Here is a 16,034-nt window from a genome sequence, read left to right on the forward strand (position 1 = left end):
TTTTCTTCATCTAGGGGCCTATTTTGTGTTTGAATATTTAGGGCTTTTCCAAAAGAATAAATAACTTGCTAGGGAAAAAGGCTGCAAAGGTGCAGAAATCATCCATTATGCATTTCTCATCCTTTGGTCAGGTATTGTGTCAGGTCAGATAATTCTCTCTCGCTATAGCTCCTTTGAGACATCTTGGTAGGGCTAATGCTTCAGAGATGGTTTACACTATGGTATAATGATCTCCCAAATGTATAACTCCCACTTTTCTCTTTTTTAAAGTTATCTATCCTGTTACAGGATCAATGAACTTGTCTTGTATTTTCCTATATCTCAGTTCATCCTTCTGGTCTCCTTAGGAAAATCTGCTTAGCATTTTCATGAAACCATGAAAAAAAATCTTCAATATTCAACTGCAGGGTTGCAAGTATCATTTATTTCATAAAAAGTTTCAGTATCTTCTCAAAGTGTAGGTCGTTTTCTCCTTCTGCCCCTCAATGCTTTCTCTGTACTCTGTCAGCTAGATATTTCTTTGGAAAAGATATACTCTGTGTTGCTATATTCCAATATAAATCCCATCTGACCCAACCTCGAGACATCCAACACGTCTTTTCTCCTTGAATTCCTTACCTCAGTGGAACTAGGATGCAAGAGCTGATTTACTGAAACTGAGACATACTGAGATCCTTTAGTACCTTGAAAGCTGAAATCCACAACTGTGACATTTACATTTTTCTGGAAAAACACGAATTTTGTATAAATAAAATGTGACTATCAAAATGTGACCTTTCGTGGAACCACTACTACCAATGTAGGGGAACTTCACATCAGCTCATCAAAAATCAACCCTGATTTCAGACACTGAATACTGTGCCATTTGAATTTAAACTTACAAACATTTTTGACAATGCCTTTGTGTTCAGGCCTGTGAAACACCATGATGTGACACTGGAAAGGATCACTACATTGTTTGATCCTTTCTCAGAGGCATGGGCCTGTCTGAATTCATTATGGCACCTGGGGATGGAATTAAATATGGTAGTGTACAAGCATCACAGTCAGCATAAGTGGCGAATTGGCTCCTTTGCACTTTAGCCAAAGACAAATTCCAAGCTCATGTGAACTGTGGCACAAAGACCTGGATTCTTTCAGTGGCCCCACATCTTAGGTAATTGGCTCAAAATTTCCCTCTGATAAAACCTAAAGAAAAAGCAATGCAAATGCAAAGTTCTACATCCTGGGGTTTACTGTTGAGAAATGTCTTCAACATGTCTTATTTAGCTGAAAAGAATTCTTTTACATTTTCAACTATATTATATAATATATATATATACACACACACACCGATGTAAAAATATTTAAAAAGTTCTTCATGACATCTAGTTTATCACTAGCATTTACTTATCACTTCCTCTGCTCCAAATGCTTATTGTATGGCTTCAGGTACTCTCTAGAAGACTGTGTAACTCCTAACAAAAAAGCATTCACATTAACGACATCCATGTAACTTTTTGTGACTTGGTTTTTGCTTAACTTCCCAGTTTCAGCTCCAGCCATTTTCTGCTTCCTACCTTAGCAACCCCAAGCTCCTTCTTTGCCTGAGCTGTTCTCCACCTGGAAAATCCTGCTTACACTTGCCTTCTTGGATAGCTCAGGTAATAGCAGTACCAATAAACCTTTCCAAACTACTGGTTGGGAGGCAAGTGTCTTCTGTTAGCCTCAGTACATCCCAAACATGATAATTAGAAGCACCTCACATTCTAATTGTCTGCTCATCTGTATTTTTACTCCATGAGACTCCACCTCCTCAGAGTGGACTCACTTTTCCAAATGTTAATCCACCAACACCCACTGTAGGCTCTAACATAAAGGCACTCCATAGATCTCAGCTGAACTGAGCTGAATTGGAAAATTAGAGAGCATGAATTATTACTTTCCCTATAAAACTAGAGAGAGCAGAACACCCAGAAAATAACTAAAGAGAAGGGTGTTTTGGATAAATCCCAATATGTTTACAATTATTCCCCACAGGTCTTGATTACTCTGAGACAAAGAAAATCCTTGCTTGAATTACTCCAAACAAAAATTTCAAAAAATATACAAATTGTTCCAAACAAAGAAAATCTTAGAAAATATGCAAATCTGATACCAGCTCATAGCATTTATATGCTTTTTTCACCTTGGAAGTTTCTGGGAGGGCATGGTGCTAGTGGTGGTGAGGGGATATCATCCCAATAATAAGCCAGCGGGACTCAGAACCAATGCATATGCAAGATATGATTAGAAAGGCATCCTGAGGAAAAGTAGGATAGCTAGTTGAGACCTGCATTAATCAGAAACTAATTTTTCCACAAAAAGAAAAAATCTGACTATACATCAATATATACTGAGAAATGAACACTCAAAAGGAAACAGACTTTGTGAAGAGAAGTCATGAGCACTAGGAAATGTGAGGTTATGGAAATTTGTTTTCTAGGAATGTAGTTCCCAGAATAGTAAAAATAATTAAGAACAGAATTTGTTTTGTTTTATTTTCCTTTCCTTTATTGTGTTATTTAAAAACCTTAAGAGTAACAGAAAAATGAGAACAGAATTAGTAACAAAATACTTATTATTATGACAACTACAATTGTAAAAAGTTATCATGTTACTCGATAAGGTTGTGTAAGATAGGGTACATTACTCAGTGCTCAATGGTTTTAGTTATTATATCATTCTTACAGATCTCCATAATTTTGTGATGGTTCTGTATATATTTTTTAAAAGCATCTCATAAATCATCAATTGTTTCATTACTAGTAATACAGTCTGAAAAAGAGAATGCTTTATATATTAAGAATGTACAAAATTATTTTTGAAAACTCAAAACTTCGCAAAGCACCCAGCTATAAAAAGACACAAAAGCTGATATATGGCTTATATGGTAAATGTACTCTGCATTAATAGTATGTATACCTCTACTGTGAATGTTTCTGGAAATGATTTAAAAAATAAAAACAAAAGTCAGTAAAGGAAAGGGAGAGCAGGTGTAGTTCAACAAACAAAAATTTGAATCAAAGAAGAAAAATCATTGTCATGCATCTAGATGCTTCCCAATATATCCCCTCTTCCTTTATTCCTTAGATGCAGTTACTCTGATTCTTGAATGGAAACACTGTCTCCTTCCTCGCTACAAAATCCTTCTGGGTCTCTCCTTAGACTCAGGTGTGGTCACATCATTAACTTTTGGCCAGTATGGAAATGCAGTGTTCAAGAAGGAGCTTGTTGTGGTCTAGAAGTTGTTTGTACCACAAAAACATGTGTTCTTAAATCTAATCCATTCCTGTGGTGTGAATCCATTGTAGGGAGGGCCTTGATGAGGTTACTTCAATTAAGACTAGGTCCAACTCAATCAGAATGGGCATTAATCCTCTTACTGGAATCCTCTGTAAGAGAATGAAATTTGGATCCAGAAAGAGAAATCCATAGAAGCAAGAAGCAGAAATCAACGAAGCCAGGAAGAGAAGGGAGAAACCAGGGGGCACTGCCATGTGCTTGCCACGTGATAAGAGGAACCAAGGATCACTGGCAGCTGGTCTTCAGGAAGCATTGCCTTGATTTGGACATTTTCCTGGCCTCAAAATGGTAAGCTAATAAATTCCCATTGTTTAAGTTGATGCATTTCATGGTATTTGCTTCAGCAGCCCAGGAGACTAAAACAGAAACTTAAAGAGAAAAGACAATCTTATGCATCCATTTTGGACCATGAGTGAGCAATGTAGCACTAATGTTGGCAATGTAGCAAGACAGAAGAAACTTGGTACAGCTGTCATACCACGCCTGGACTGCCTACCTCCGACCTGACTTCTTTTAAAGAGAGAGAAAGATATTTCTGTACTGTTCAATCCCCAGCTACCACTTTTTAAAAATACTGAAAAATATGTCATAAAATAACTTGCTTTGGGTGATACATACTCAGGAGCCTAAGTGATAATGTAGAACAAAGAAGCTTTTGACGACTCACTGATGAACTCTTTATCTTATTATACTATGGAATACAAGAATTGTGTCCATTATGCTTTATTGAAGCAGTCAGTGACATCCAAGACTCCTTTTATGAGCATTTTGATAGACTCCCTGGCATGTAACAGAAATATGAACTGTATTGGTCTTCTGAGTTAGAATACTGGGGCTAAGGGGTGACTTTCACTCTGCCCATCACAATGAGCCCGTCTCCTTGTGCTTTTTCTACGTTACCTGAAAGTAACCCACCTCGACTTTCTGCTCCTTGTACCAGTAGGGCTCCTGCCCTAGAGCACTGGTACCTGCTGTTCCTTCAGCCTGAAAGGCTGCTCTTCACACAGAAGGTATCTCTGCATCATTTGGGGCTCAGCTTAATTGTTCCTTCTTCAAAGAGCTCTTTCTGGAACACCCATTAGAGTCCTGTCCCTGATTCTATCACCCTGCTCTACTGTTTTCACTTACCAGTTTGTGAAGTTATCTTTAGTTATTCCTCATTTAGTCATTTGTTAACTGAAATTAAGTGGCTGTTTCTTCCTCCTATTCTCTGTCCTCCTTGACCCAAATGCCAACAAGAATCCTGCCTAATAAACCCTTGTCCTGGGAACAAGACCTGGCATGGATTAAAAACTCAACAGATTTTTATGGAATGAATGAATGTGAGAATGAATGACTCTAAAGGAGAATAACTAAAGCTATCCATATCAAGAGCAGGCTTCATTCAGCTTGGCATGCCTTGCTCACTGCCATAGCACTGAGCATCTCACATCTATGACATTGATGCCCCACTGCTGACAATGATCCTTAAGGGCAAGGCCCTAATCTCAGCATCCTCCAATGCCAAATGCAGAGCCTGCCATACATTAGATGCTCAATCTACATTTGTTCAATATCATAGGAAGAGATGCTAAGCCTATAAAAAGCAGTGCCAATTCTCATAATGACTCTAAAGAGAGCTCTAACTTTCAAGTGTGTGCACATGTCCTGATTCATGATGACATGTGTCATATCTATGCCTCCCTTTCCTTCTTAGTGTTTCTGTATGGGCTTCTCCTTACTTCTTTTTACTAACTGGGCTCAGAAGTGCCAATGCAGGCAGCTGCCTTAGGCAATGTGAAGTTCTGCCTGTCCCATTCACTGTCAGGGGCATGAGGACTGACCAATAGGCTCACAATTGCTGGCTCATTGATGAATATCTGACAAGAGTTCAGGGTATTGTTCCCTCCAGGCTATTTGGCTAAACACAGCAGTCTTGGATGAATCTCCACCATATTCGAACACTATCCCACCCCATCAACACTGGCTGACCTTATGGCCAATAAATTATTATATGCTATCTAGTCATTAAAAGCTGATAGATGAAGAAGGACTGTTTTAACCAGGAAATTCTTCATATGAAAAGTAATTTATTATGCTGGATGAAACCAGCAAAAGCACAATTTAAGAAAATCACATCACTAATGTAGTTTATTAATGCTTTTCCTACAGGGGTGACACCAAAGAGTTCAACAAAGATTTTTATTGTTTTTTTCAGAGAGACTCTGCAAACCTCAATCAAGAGATCTGAAATTGTGTAAAACACATGCTCGTTCCTTAACTTCAATTTCCTTCAGTAGTTTTATAGATCCCTTAGGCCGGGGAGAGCAGAAACAGATGGTGCCCAGGAGGGCTTTACAGGGTCTGTCTGTAATGCCACCATAAATTTAAAAGTTTTGCCAATACTAAGCTTCTGGCATTAACCCTGATATGAAATGATCCTTGATGCAGCTTGTTTTTTCCTTTTTTAATCTGGTTTACTAATCACATTGGTTAAAACATTTTCTTCTGGAAATTCAAAAAATACCCAGTAACATCATTTACATAAGCCAGAAAAGCAGGCCAGCATATGTTTATATAACATAGCACTTTTCCCCAGGGCCTACCTTGCCCCATAAATTGTTGTACTGGTGTGAAAAAACACAAGTAAGGACTGACAAAAAAAAAAGTTCTTCTCTTAAATCAAACCATATTTGTGAGAGCACAGGAAGACAGTGACATATTTAAAGTCACAGCTAAGCTTGTCACATTATTTTCTCATTTTTTTTCCTTTCCAAAATAATCTTTTGTTGGATTTTCCAATTGTCTACTTATATATAATCCTTTTTTTTTTTTTTTGCTTTTTGTCATCATTTCTTCTTTTACATGGGCAGGCACCGGGAATTGAATGCGGGTTGCCAGCATGGCAGGCAAGAACTCTGCCACTGAGCCACTGTTGCCCACCCCATCATTTCTTTTTATGAGGGAAATATTTCAGTAATTTGTGGTAATGGAGATACTTGCTAATCATTGTCATGTGAATCTATATTATGGGCAGATGCATAGTCATAGCAATGGAAACAAAGCACAAAACTTTACGAAGGAATGCTTCCCAAATGGGAACACCCTGCCCACCAACTGACAAACTGAGAATGGCCCACTCTTTGCCATGGCTGGAGTTACTGAAGTATGTACTAAACTGAGATATTTGGGGAACAGCTTTCTGGTAACTTCAAGAATGCAGAATATGCTGTAGTAAGGGGGGTGGGGACCATCTGATGGTGTGAAATGATCAGTGATAAAGGTAGCTGAATAAAGTTGAAGACAGAAATATTATATGCAGACAATGGATTGCTTAGTTTACCAACCAGATGGAAGTAAGTACTTTGATCCATGACAATGCCATGATAAGGCCCTCAAACCCTTATAGTTGATGAGGCTGGGAAAAGAGTCACAGTGGAGAGGAAAGAAAAGGCAAGAACAGAAACGTAAAAGGAACAGATAGCAGTGTGGATGGTGGTTAAGGGCAGATTCTGGCTGGTTTCAAATCACAACTCAGACACTTACTGGCTGTGTGACCTTGAGAAAGTTATTTAATCACTCTGTGTCTATGAAAAATATACAATAGGACCTCCTTCACACTAAATGAGGTAACACATGTAAAGTACTTACAACAGCATTAAGTACTTCAGTAAATGAGGCTTTATTAAAGCTGAGAAACAACTGTACATTTCCTGATGATGTGGTATAACTGGGATTTTCAATTTAATATTGTTTTTTTTTCTTTTTAATATGGTGAGTATTGTTTATGCACATACTGCTGGTAAAAAGAGATGAAAAGCTAGGCTATGAGATGGAATTTCTACAAATGGGGTTGGGGATTGAGAGAGTTAGATGGGTATTAGAAAGACAGGATTAAAAATCTGGTCACTTTTTAAAAGAGGTGGGAGCACTTTAATATCTGGCTAACTGAGGAGAACTGATCCTGGGAAATAGCAGGTAAATCAGTGAAATTAAGCAATAGCAGACAAATCAAAGAAATCAATAGAATGCAAGGAAGATGGTTGTGGAAAGAAATGAAAGAGTTCCCAACAAGAACAAGAACTTCAATAGGCCCCAAAGAGAAGATACTTAGTTCCTTATCATGTTAGAAGAAAGGCAACGGGATTTGAAAAGATAGATGTGGGTTGAATTCTCTGGGTCATTTAATATTACTTTGCTTATCACAAAGGTCTGTGATATGGATTTAAACAAAACAAGGAGTGCCTGGCATCAAGTAGAGTGCCTGGAGAACAGTGGGTACACAGTAAACATTGGCTCTCTCCCCTTGATCTTGGTGAGCAAAGATTTTCTTTCAAAGCGTTGAGAGAACTGGCTCTGTCTTTGCATGGAGGGTGCAAAGGTGAATCAGGAATGTAAACTGGAAATGCCTATAAAGTCCTGATCTTTGCGTGACTCTGCATCAAGCTGAATATAGAAGCAGGAGACCTGTACTTGTAAGCTGCCTAATTCGTATCTAATTTGCACCCTGAGATCCTGCTAAATAGAGCAAAACAGTCTGTCCCCTTTAAATGTTTATGATGTTTCTCTGGAAAGAGAGTCATGAGAGGCACACAAGAGGTTATGTCAATTTTAGGAGTTGGAAGGCAACCTCAGAGGCCTACCATGGATAAAGCTCTGCCTAAGTATCACTAGCGGCTGAGGGCTCATTGCTGACTGGCAGGGGAAGGGTTGGTTAAGTGGGATGGGCATTGTGTTCTGCTGTTGGAACTCTCTACATGTTGGAAAGACTTTCTTATTTGAGTGAAATCTGACTCTCTGTCACTTCTACCCACTGTTTCTCATTTGTTTTTTCAAAACAAATGCACAATTAAAAGTTATTTAACCATCATTTATTGGGCATTATGTCTGAGTGAATGAGTGAAGACATGAAGATGTAGTGGAAACTCCATCAGGAATTTAAGCATTCTGGAAAGGTTACTTCGGCATTGATGTAGAGGATGGACTGAGGGAAAACAAGACCAGTGCAAGGCCAGTAGAGAGGAATGGGCAGAGAGAAGAAATGTAGAGCAGGTAATGCTGTCAGCAATAGAGAAAGCAGAGATTTTCTCTTCTACACATATCCATGAAGGACCTGCAAAGAGTAATAGTCCCTTTAGATGCCTAATTTCTAGATTAAATATCATGACTTCTTCTCAATAACTGTCATCAGAGAAGCAGTACAGAGCAGCGTTTAAGGTAGCAGGCTCTGGAGCCAGACATCTAAGTCAAAATCTCATCTCTGACAACAATAGTGTGGTAGTCAGAACTTCAGATGAGGTTCTTAATTTCTCTGTGCCTCCAATTCCTCATCTGTAAAAAAGTTGTAACAACGAATTTGCTGTGAGGGTCAGCTAAGGTAACAAGCACAACCTCACAATGCTCAAGACAAACGCACAGGAGTACTTCTTTCTCTCTCACTCCTCACATTCAATCTGATAGCACACTGTATTCACTCTACCTTCAAAATATATTCAGAATCTGACCACTTTTCACCAGCTGCCCTCCTGGCCCTAGCTACCATGATTTCTCATCCGGTTTATTGCAATAGCTTCCTAAGTGCTTAGCAAGCTAACAGTAGGAGTCCTGCTGTGTAAACATAAGCCAGGTCATGAGTCTCTCTCAAACCCCTCCAATGACTTTCCATCTGACCATGAGTAAAAGACAGAACTCTCTTCAGGGCACAAAACTGAAAACCTGGCTCTGGGTTCCCCTTTCCTGCTGTATTCTTTTCTACAGCACTTATATCCACCTGCTATTTCACTAATTAATTAATTAATTAATTTTCTGTCTCCTTCTACTAGAAAAAATGAGCCACAAGAGTCCAGGGACTTCTATCTTATTCACTACTGAAACCCCAGCGCCTAGAACAGTTCACATAGAAGGGTCTCAGTCAAGAGTCACTGAATCAGTTGAATGTATGGAAAGTATTTGGAGCATAGCTGGGGTTTGATAAGTGTCCAGTATGTATCAGTTATTATTGGTGCTTTTATTCTTCCTAGATCTTGGCTGCCTTTTTGAAGAACTCCTCTACTGTGTCAGTGCCTCTTCAAAACCATAGTCTCCTACCCTCTGGCCACCACCTGATCCCACAAAGAGTGGAACAGGCCTGCTATTTTCAGTCTGCTCCTCCACCTCTGCTGCAACACCCGGGAAGCCCTCAGCAAACTTTCAGGCAACTGAAATGTGTTTGTGCGTATGTGTATATATATATGTATAGATTTACTTATTTTTGTAAGGAACTGCTGCCAAATCAAAACCAAGGGAAGGACTGGGATCCTTGGGGTACAGTCTTTGGAGGAAACACTTGTGACCCTATTAGTGGCGGTGACAGAAATGTTACCCACACCCCAGAAATCCTACAGTAACCTCAGATTCTGGGGGCTGCCCTGGACTGCTTCATTCTGTGGGGAACATAAAATATATCAAATCAGCAAATGTTAATATTTATACTTCTCTTGATGTTACTTATATAGAGTCTACACACTGTTTACACCAGGATTTTCCTCCAAATAACACTAGATTGCTATGAAAAGTAAAGATGAATAAATGAATTTAATTCAAGATGGTAGGTCAATTTTACATCTCTACATACAAGATAGAAGTATTGACACAAAAGGATTTCTCATACGCACACATACACACATACATGCACACAATTGGCTATACTCTTAATTGGAATACCGATTTTAAAGAAGGTTAGAAAAAATGGGACCTTAAGGGTAGAAATTTTTTCTAAAATTAACTGAATGTAACAGAATTAGTGACTCTGTACCTATAATAAAAATGTTTAAAACTTAAGTATAGCTACAACAGTTTTGGGGACCTATTTTCCTAGTGCCCAGAAAACAGTACACTTAGACAACTGGTTCTTGGAATTTGCATGGCATTCTTGTTATTTTCCTGCTCTGGAGTTGTCCTGAGGCTGCATCCCCCTCCCCTCACTCCCTCCTCCCAATATATATACATTAAACTGTGTTGCAAGCACTAAAATACCACATACACTTAAAATATTATTCTTTTCTTTTTGAATATATTAAACTGATTTACATTTTGGACAAGCTAGTAAAATCCAGAGTTGAATTAATCCACATTTCTTCAAAATTTCAATGGAGTTCCAGCTATTTAAACGTTATATTCAAAATACCAGTAGTAACAAAACAATAAGAAAAAGAACCTCCTATTAACACTTCCCACTACATACGAAGTGAACAGAAATGTGATGGAGTACTGACATTCATTTCACTTTGAATTAAACACAGCATTACCGCAAGTCTCAAGAGATGATATTAAGTTTTGTGTTTGAGTAATACTGGAATTCTATAGGCAAGGGGAGAATTATATTTGGTTGGCAACAAGCCAGTCAAAGATCACACTTGTGCTAAAAGTAGGTGGTCAAAACTCAACTCCTGTCATCAAAGCTGTTGGCCTTAGTTGCTTAAACTATCTGGATCTTGAAATCTTATATGTTACTCCTTTTCAAGATAAAATAAATTTTGGGAGTGAGATAAAATAGTGCAAAGACCATTAGGTCTAGCGAAAAAGATATTAAGTCAGAATCGACCTCTGTGGGGGAAAAAGACCCAGTCAGAAAGAGCACATCAAATAACGAAGAATAGACTCAGATTTTCCAAGTGGCATCATCAGATAGCTACTCTGATTTTCTTTCTTCAGAAAAAGGACTCAAAAACCAAGGCAAGGAGGAGATACATTCACAGCTTTCTTTCGGCTGTAAATTTCAAAATACATGCTGTAAATTTTCTAGGGTTCACAGGGCTCATTTCAAAAGAAGGCTTCACTTTTGGTGGAAGGAAGTTCATGCTCCTAGAGATGTTTCAATTCACTGTAATAGTATATAATGCCTCTCTCTAATAAATTTAACCACACATTTTTTTAATGTGCCTGCATTCTGCTAATTTATAAAAAGCAGGATGCTGTCAGATAAAATTTCAGGAAAATGATCTGTAAACCAGACTGTCAAAAGTGAAAGGTACTCAGGCTGTACTTAGGGGCAACCAATACACAGAAACCACGGGAAGGGTTTCCTGTGACTGCGGTAAAACAATGTACTGTAACGGAGCTCACATTACCTTGATTTGCAAGTTACTGTGAGGTCACAGGAAATCCTGAAATGTTTTCCACATTTTCTTTTATATATTTTATGTCAAATTTCCTGCAATTGAAATCATAAACCCTCCTACTGCCAGAACCTCTTCTGAAGGAAAGGAGATCTTCTGACACTCCCCCATGAACACCTAATAACTCAATACCTACCAGTGTAACAAAAGACTGAAAGACGAAATTGAAAATGGACTTTGATAAGGCTGAAATGGCAGATGCCCTAAGTCTTTCAAACTGAAAACCAAACTGATGTCAGCAAGACAACTCTAGAGGTGCTTGTAATCTAGTGACAGCAGACTTTTCTTTAGAACATGAGATAACAGAGGAAATGACTGACTGTACCAAAGATACAAACTTACCGTTTCCCCAAATCTGCTATCCAAAATGTATTTGTGGATTTATGGTCTAATTTTAAAATGGCATATTCTATTATAGATATTCTTAACATGATTCAAGTTCCTTACAACCATATTTTATTGTTCCAGCTATGTTTATGAAAGGATAAGTCAGGTTTAAGTAAAATGTACAAGTTTAAAATATTCTCTAAAGATTTACCACCCACAACTGTGGAATTTAAGAATAGCTTCTAAATGGTCAAATAATACCTCGATATAAATCAACAAAACGGAAAGTCAAACCCAAATGACTAAGGTCCACTGATGATGCTGATTTTTAAGGTTCTGTCGGATCATGAATTATTAGCACACATTACCTCTCCTGACATATCAGGGGCCATCGGAATAGCAGGCCACAGAGATGAGTAGATTCCAAAGAACACCACCCAGAGTGCGATGCTGCCCCATATTGCTATGTGGCTGAACTGTGAAGAAGGAAATCCAAGTAAAAGAAATATTAGGTAGACTATGGAAACAAACACAACTCACGCTTTTATGGAGTCCTTTGTTAATTTCTCATATACCTAAAAATATGTTCTACAGGACTACTTAAATGTTCCTTACCTTAGTCTTCTATTAAAGTGCTAATCTCTTCCACAATTGTGATGTTTGGGGTACTGGAATTTAGGACTAATTGAAAAACTTCATTTTGTGTAGTAAATGACAAAGGAAAAAATGTCATTTCACATAAGTCCACACTGGATTAAGAGACCACTGCCAAGTGGGAACTCGTGTGCACGTCTCTGTGTGGTGCATGTTTGTGTCTGTTTTTGAGTCAATGAGGCAGAGGGCTCCATTTCATTTTCTCTGCCTTTAAAGACTGTCCCAGGTTCTTGAATCGGGAACTACCTTTATTTTCCCTCTCTATTTCATACCCACTCCCTCACAACGAGCACTGTTTTTACCTCCACAACATCGGCATTTGCTACTTCTGCAGCTAGCTCATTGTCTTATGTTTGTATTAATTTAGGGGCCTTCAAGGAGAGTCACCCTGCCCCACCTCACTTGTCACTGACTCCTCCCAACACTAACACTATCAGTCTTAAGCTCTCTTTCCAAATGGCTGTGGCTCTTCTTCAAGAACCTACAGCCCTTTTCTCCTGAAAAAGAGTGATGCTTTCATAGGAGGAAAATGGAGGGCTGGAGGAGATTTTCTTGGAGTGAAAAGAGCATTGACACAGAGTTTAAAAAGGCAGTTTTAAAGGGACTGAGTGCCTGGAAATTTATAAAATACTATTTAGAAAATTAGCTTTTGAGGTAAGAAAATGATCCTAAAATTAAATGAAACTTTTTCTGGGGATAAAGACATGAATATCTCATCAATGGGTTAAATATTTCCTTTAAACAATGCTTTTTTTTTTTTTTTTCAAGACTTCTCTTTAACTCTTGACATCTTCCTGACCTTGCATTTTGTAAAACACTCCCCTTATGTAGACTACTAAGATGCATTCCTCTCTGGGGCCTCTAACTACTTTTAAGACTATTCCTTCTCTCTCTCCTTTAGTAGTTCTCTCCTCTTCTTATCTTTCCGTATTCCCTACCATCTCCAAGCCTCCTTTAGTTTTGCCCTGCAAGATGCACGGAGAGATGTTAATAGACCTGTTAGAATATGCTGAAGACTGTCATATCTAAATTTCTTGTCCCAATCTTTCCCTTGAGCATCATATTTTAATTTCTTTTTGCTTACTGGGTCTCTCTACATGGATGTGCTGAAAATACTTTAAAAAACTAACACTTATAAAATGTAAGTTATTTTATCCAGATTGAATATTTATAAAAGTCTGAAGACAAATCTTTCACTAATATTATTGGTCTTCAGAATAATTTTCTAATGGGTTTTCTGCAGAACGCCAGTCTTATGGCATGTTCTATTAAAAAAGGACTCCTTGTCAAGTAAGTTTGAACACCTTCTGCCTTTGGGATATTCACATTATGCAATAATATATTAAAGACTCTACGACATCTTGTGATAAATAAAATTGTTCGCATTTGTTCAAATCAGTGTTTCTAAACTAGAATGCCCAGTTTCCCTTCTCTCCACTTTTTGTCCCCAACCTGACTCTCACAATTAAGAACCTGTAGAACTAGGATAAAGGGACACATGAAGTTAGCATGAAAAACAAGCAAAAAAAATGGAGATCATGCCTACGTAAATGTGACATTTCTTGCTTGGAGTAGAGAGACTCTTACCCATGTCCAGTATGAAGTCTCTAAACCGGCTTTCAAACACACAGTTATCACCACAAACTAGAACAGAAGGGAAATGTTATTTCATATAAACATGACAGTTCATCGAATGACTGAAAGTGAGACTTGATATCTTTGAATCAGACCACGGGACTGGTAGACTAGTCATAGCTTCCTTTGTGTCTCCAACAAGCAAAGAACCGACAATTACTGTCCTCATCACTCAGAACTGACCCCTGGTGGCCTCGCACACCTACCGCGTTTCCCCGCCTTTCCTGGCCTTTGCAGCTGTAGGGTCCCTCCATCCATGAGGCTCCTGAGTATGGGTCCCTGAATTTTTTGTACAATTCACAAACAGCAATGGAGAGTACACATCTATGCTAACAAAGGTTTTCGAATTGCTTTGACTTTATTTTATGCCATCTTTAATATGTAAAAAATTCAGCTTTCTGGATTTTACAGATGGATTATAAAAGTAAAATAAATGGATATTTAGAAACCTAAACACTCTAACTTTACTTACATAAATGAGTGCAAAGTGGAATATAATAACCTGTTACTCCCTCCATGATATACATGTACACCCCTTGGTGGTAATTATGCCACTAATTCTGAGATAAGGGAACAAGGGTTTAATTAACTGCTCTGTTTTCTACAGTATAGAATGATGATTAAATGCACATGTGCTGGAGGCAGACTATCTGTGTGTGAGACTCCATCACTTATTAGTTGTTTGGGTTAACTAACAAGGCAAGTTACTTAATCTCTCTGTGCCTCAGCTCTGTCATTTGCAAACTGGGACTAATAAAGTATATCTACCTTACAGAGTTCCTTTGAGTATAAAACACTAAATGTAAAACACTTAGAACAGTGCCTGGCACTGGAAAAAAATACAATTATTATTGTAATTATAATAGGCATATAGTAATAATAATAACATTATTATTAGTGTAATAATAAAACAAAGTATTGTTAGTAACTATCAAGTGAACTTTGGGTACTTTTCAATAGCTGGTGTTGCTGGGAGTGTGAGGTTTGCTTAGCACTGGTGATTAATAAATGTTTGAAGTGTCTACTCATACTTTCAGGCACTTAGGGGTTTGTTTCATAGCATTTGCTTAGAATTTCTCAGTGGGGTTGTAAAGTTAGGTTGAAGTGAGACAGTTGGGCTTTCTCAGCGAGAGATCTAAAGGTAATTTAAGTTAATTTCTATGAAAAAACTGGTATTAAAATATAAATATTAATTCACTGAAGCTATAAAAAAGGCTCAAAAATAAAATTAAAGAAAAATACCCTCCTGGGACCTGTGTATTTTAAAGTATCCTCAGGAGACATCCATGATAAATACTCTGATTAATTTCTAACCTACTCCATCAAATATTTTTGTATTTATGTTTTTGCCCTCATGTTGTAAAAGAACAAACTGCTAGACCCCTAAACATATTTCTGCTTTTCTTACTACTTTAATGATTGATGTCAACGGAAATGACACCCCTAGAGATGCAAAAACCTTTAATCCCTCTGTTGTCTACCAAAATTAACTCCCTATCATTCAGTTATATTTATACACGATACTTGAACACTGTATTATAGTCTTTCTGCCAACTGAGTCAGCCATACTGATAGCTATTCAGCATTTAGAACAGGATGTTGCCCTCCCATAGAGAAGAAGCTTTAACACAGAGTAGGGCACAGGAGTACAGAGAAAAGAGCACTGGATGGAAAATTCAGGGTGGAAAGGTGGAGTAAACTTTCACCAGACACGAATTGTGTGATCTCAGGCATTCATATTCAAGTAGTAGTGCTCTTGACTTTTAAGGGAAAAATGGTTTAAAAGCATTTCCATTCATTGATAGCAGAATGAGCTCCCATCTGTCTGTGTATCTGCCACGAGTGCTCCCCTTAGTGACTCTCATACAGACAGTCATTAAGGGTTCAATGTCTCCAAACTTTCTCCAAAATTGTTTCCAAATTTCGCTATTTTAGTTATCAGGCCCAAGAATAGTTCTA

At 38.0% G+C, this 16,034-nt stretch overlaps 1 protein-coding gene across 6 annotated transcripts in view; it reads right to left on the reverse strand.

Annotated features, from left to right (window-relative positions):
• Window positions 1-16,034, reverse strand: part of ATP8A1 (ATPase phospholipid transporting 8A1) — a 240,458-nt gene that overhangs the window by 21,644 nt on the left and 202,780 nt on the right. For all 6 annotated transcript variants that reach the window (XM_077136764.1, XM_077136763.1, XM_077136767.1 and 3 more), the window contains 2 exons: window positions 14,028-14,084; window positions 12,155-12,262 (listed from right to left, as the gene is read on the reverse strand). In XM_077136764.1, coding sequence (XP_076992879.1) covers window positions 12,155-12,262; window positions 14,028-14,084 — 165 coding nt within the window. The remainder of the gene's footprint in view (window positions 1-12,154; window positions 12,263-14,027; window positions 14,085-16,034) is intronic.

The sequence above is a fragment of the Tamandua tetradactyla genome, chromosome 19 (assembly GCF_023851605.1).
Source record: "Tamandua tetradactyla isolate mTamTet1 chromosome 19, mTamTet1.pri, whole genome shotgun sequence".
In the NCBI taxonomy this organism is placed as follows: domain Eukaryota; kingdom Metazoa; phylum Chordata; class Mammalia; order Pilosa; family Myrmecophagidae; genus Tamandua; species Tamandua tetradactyla.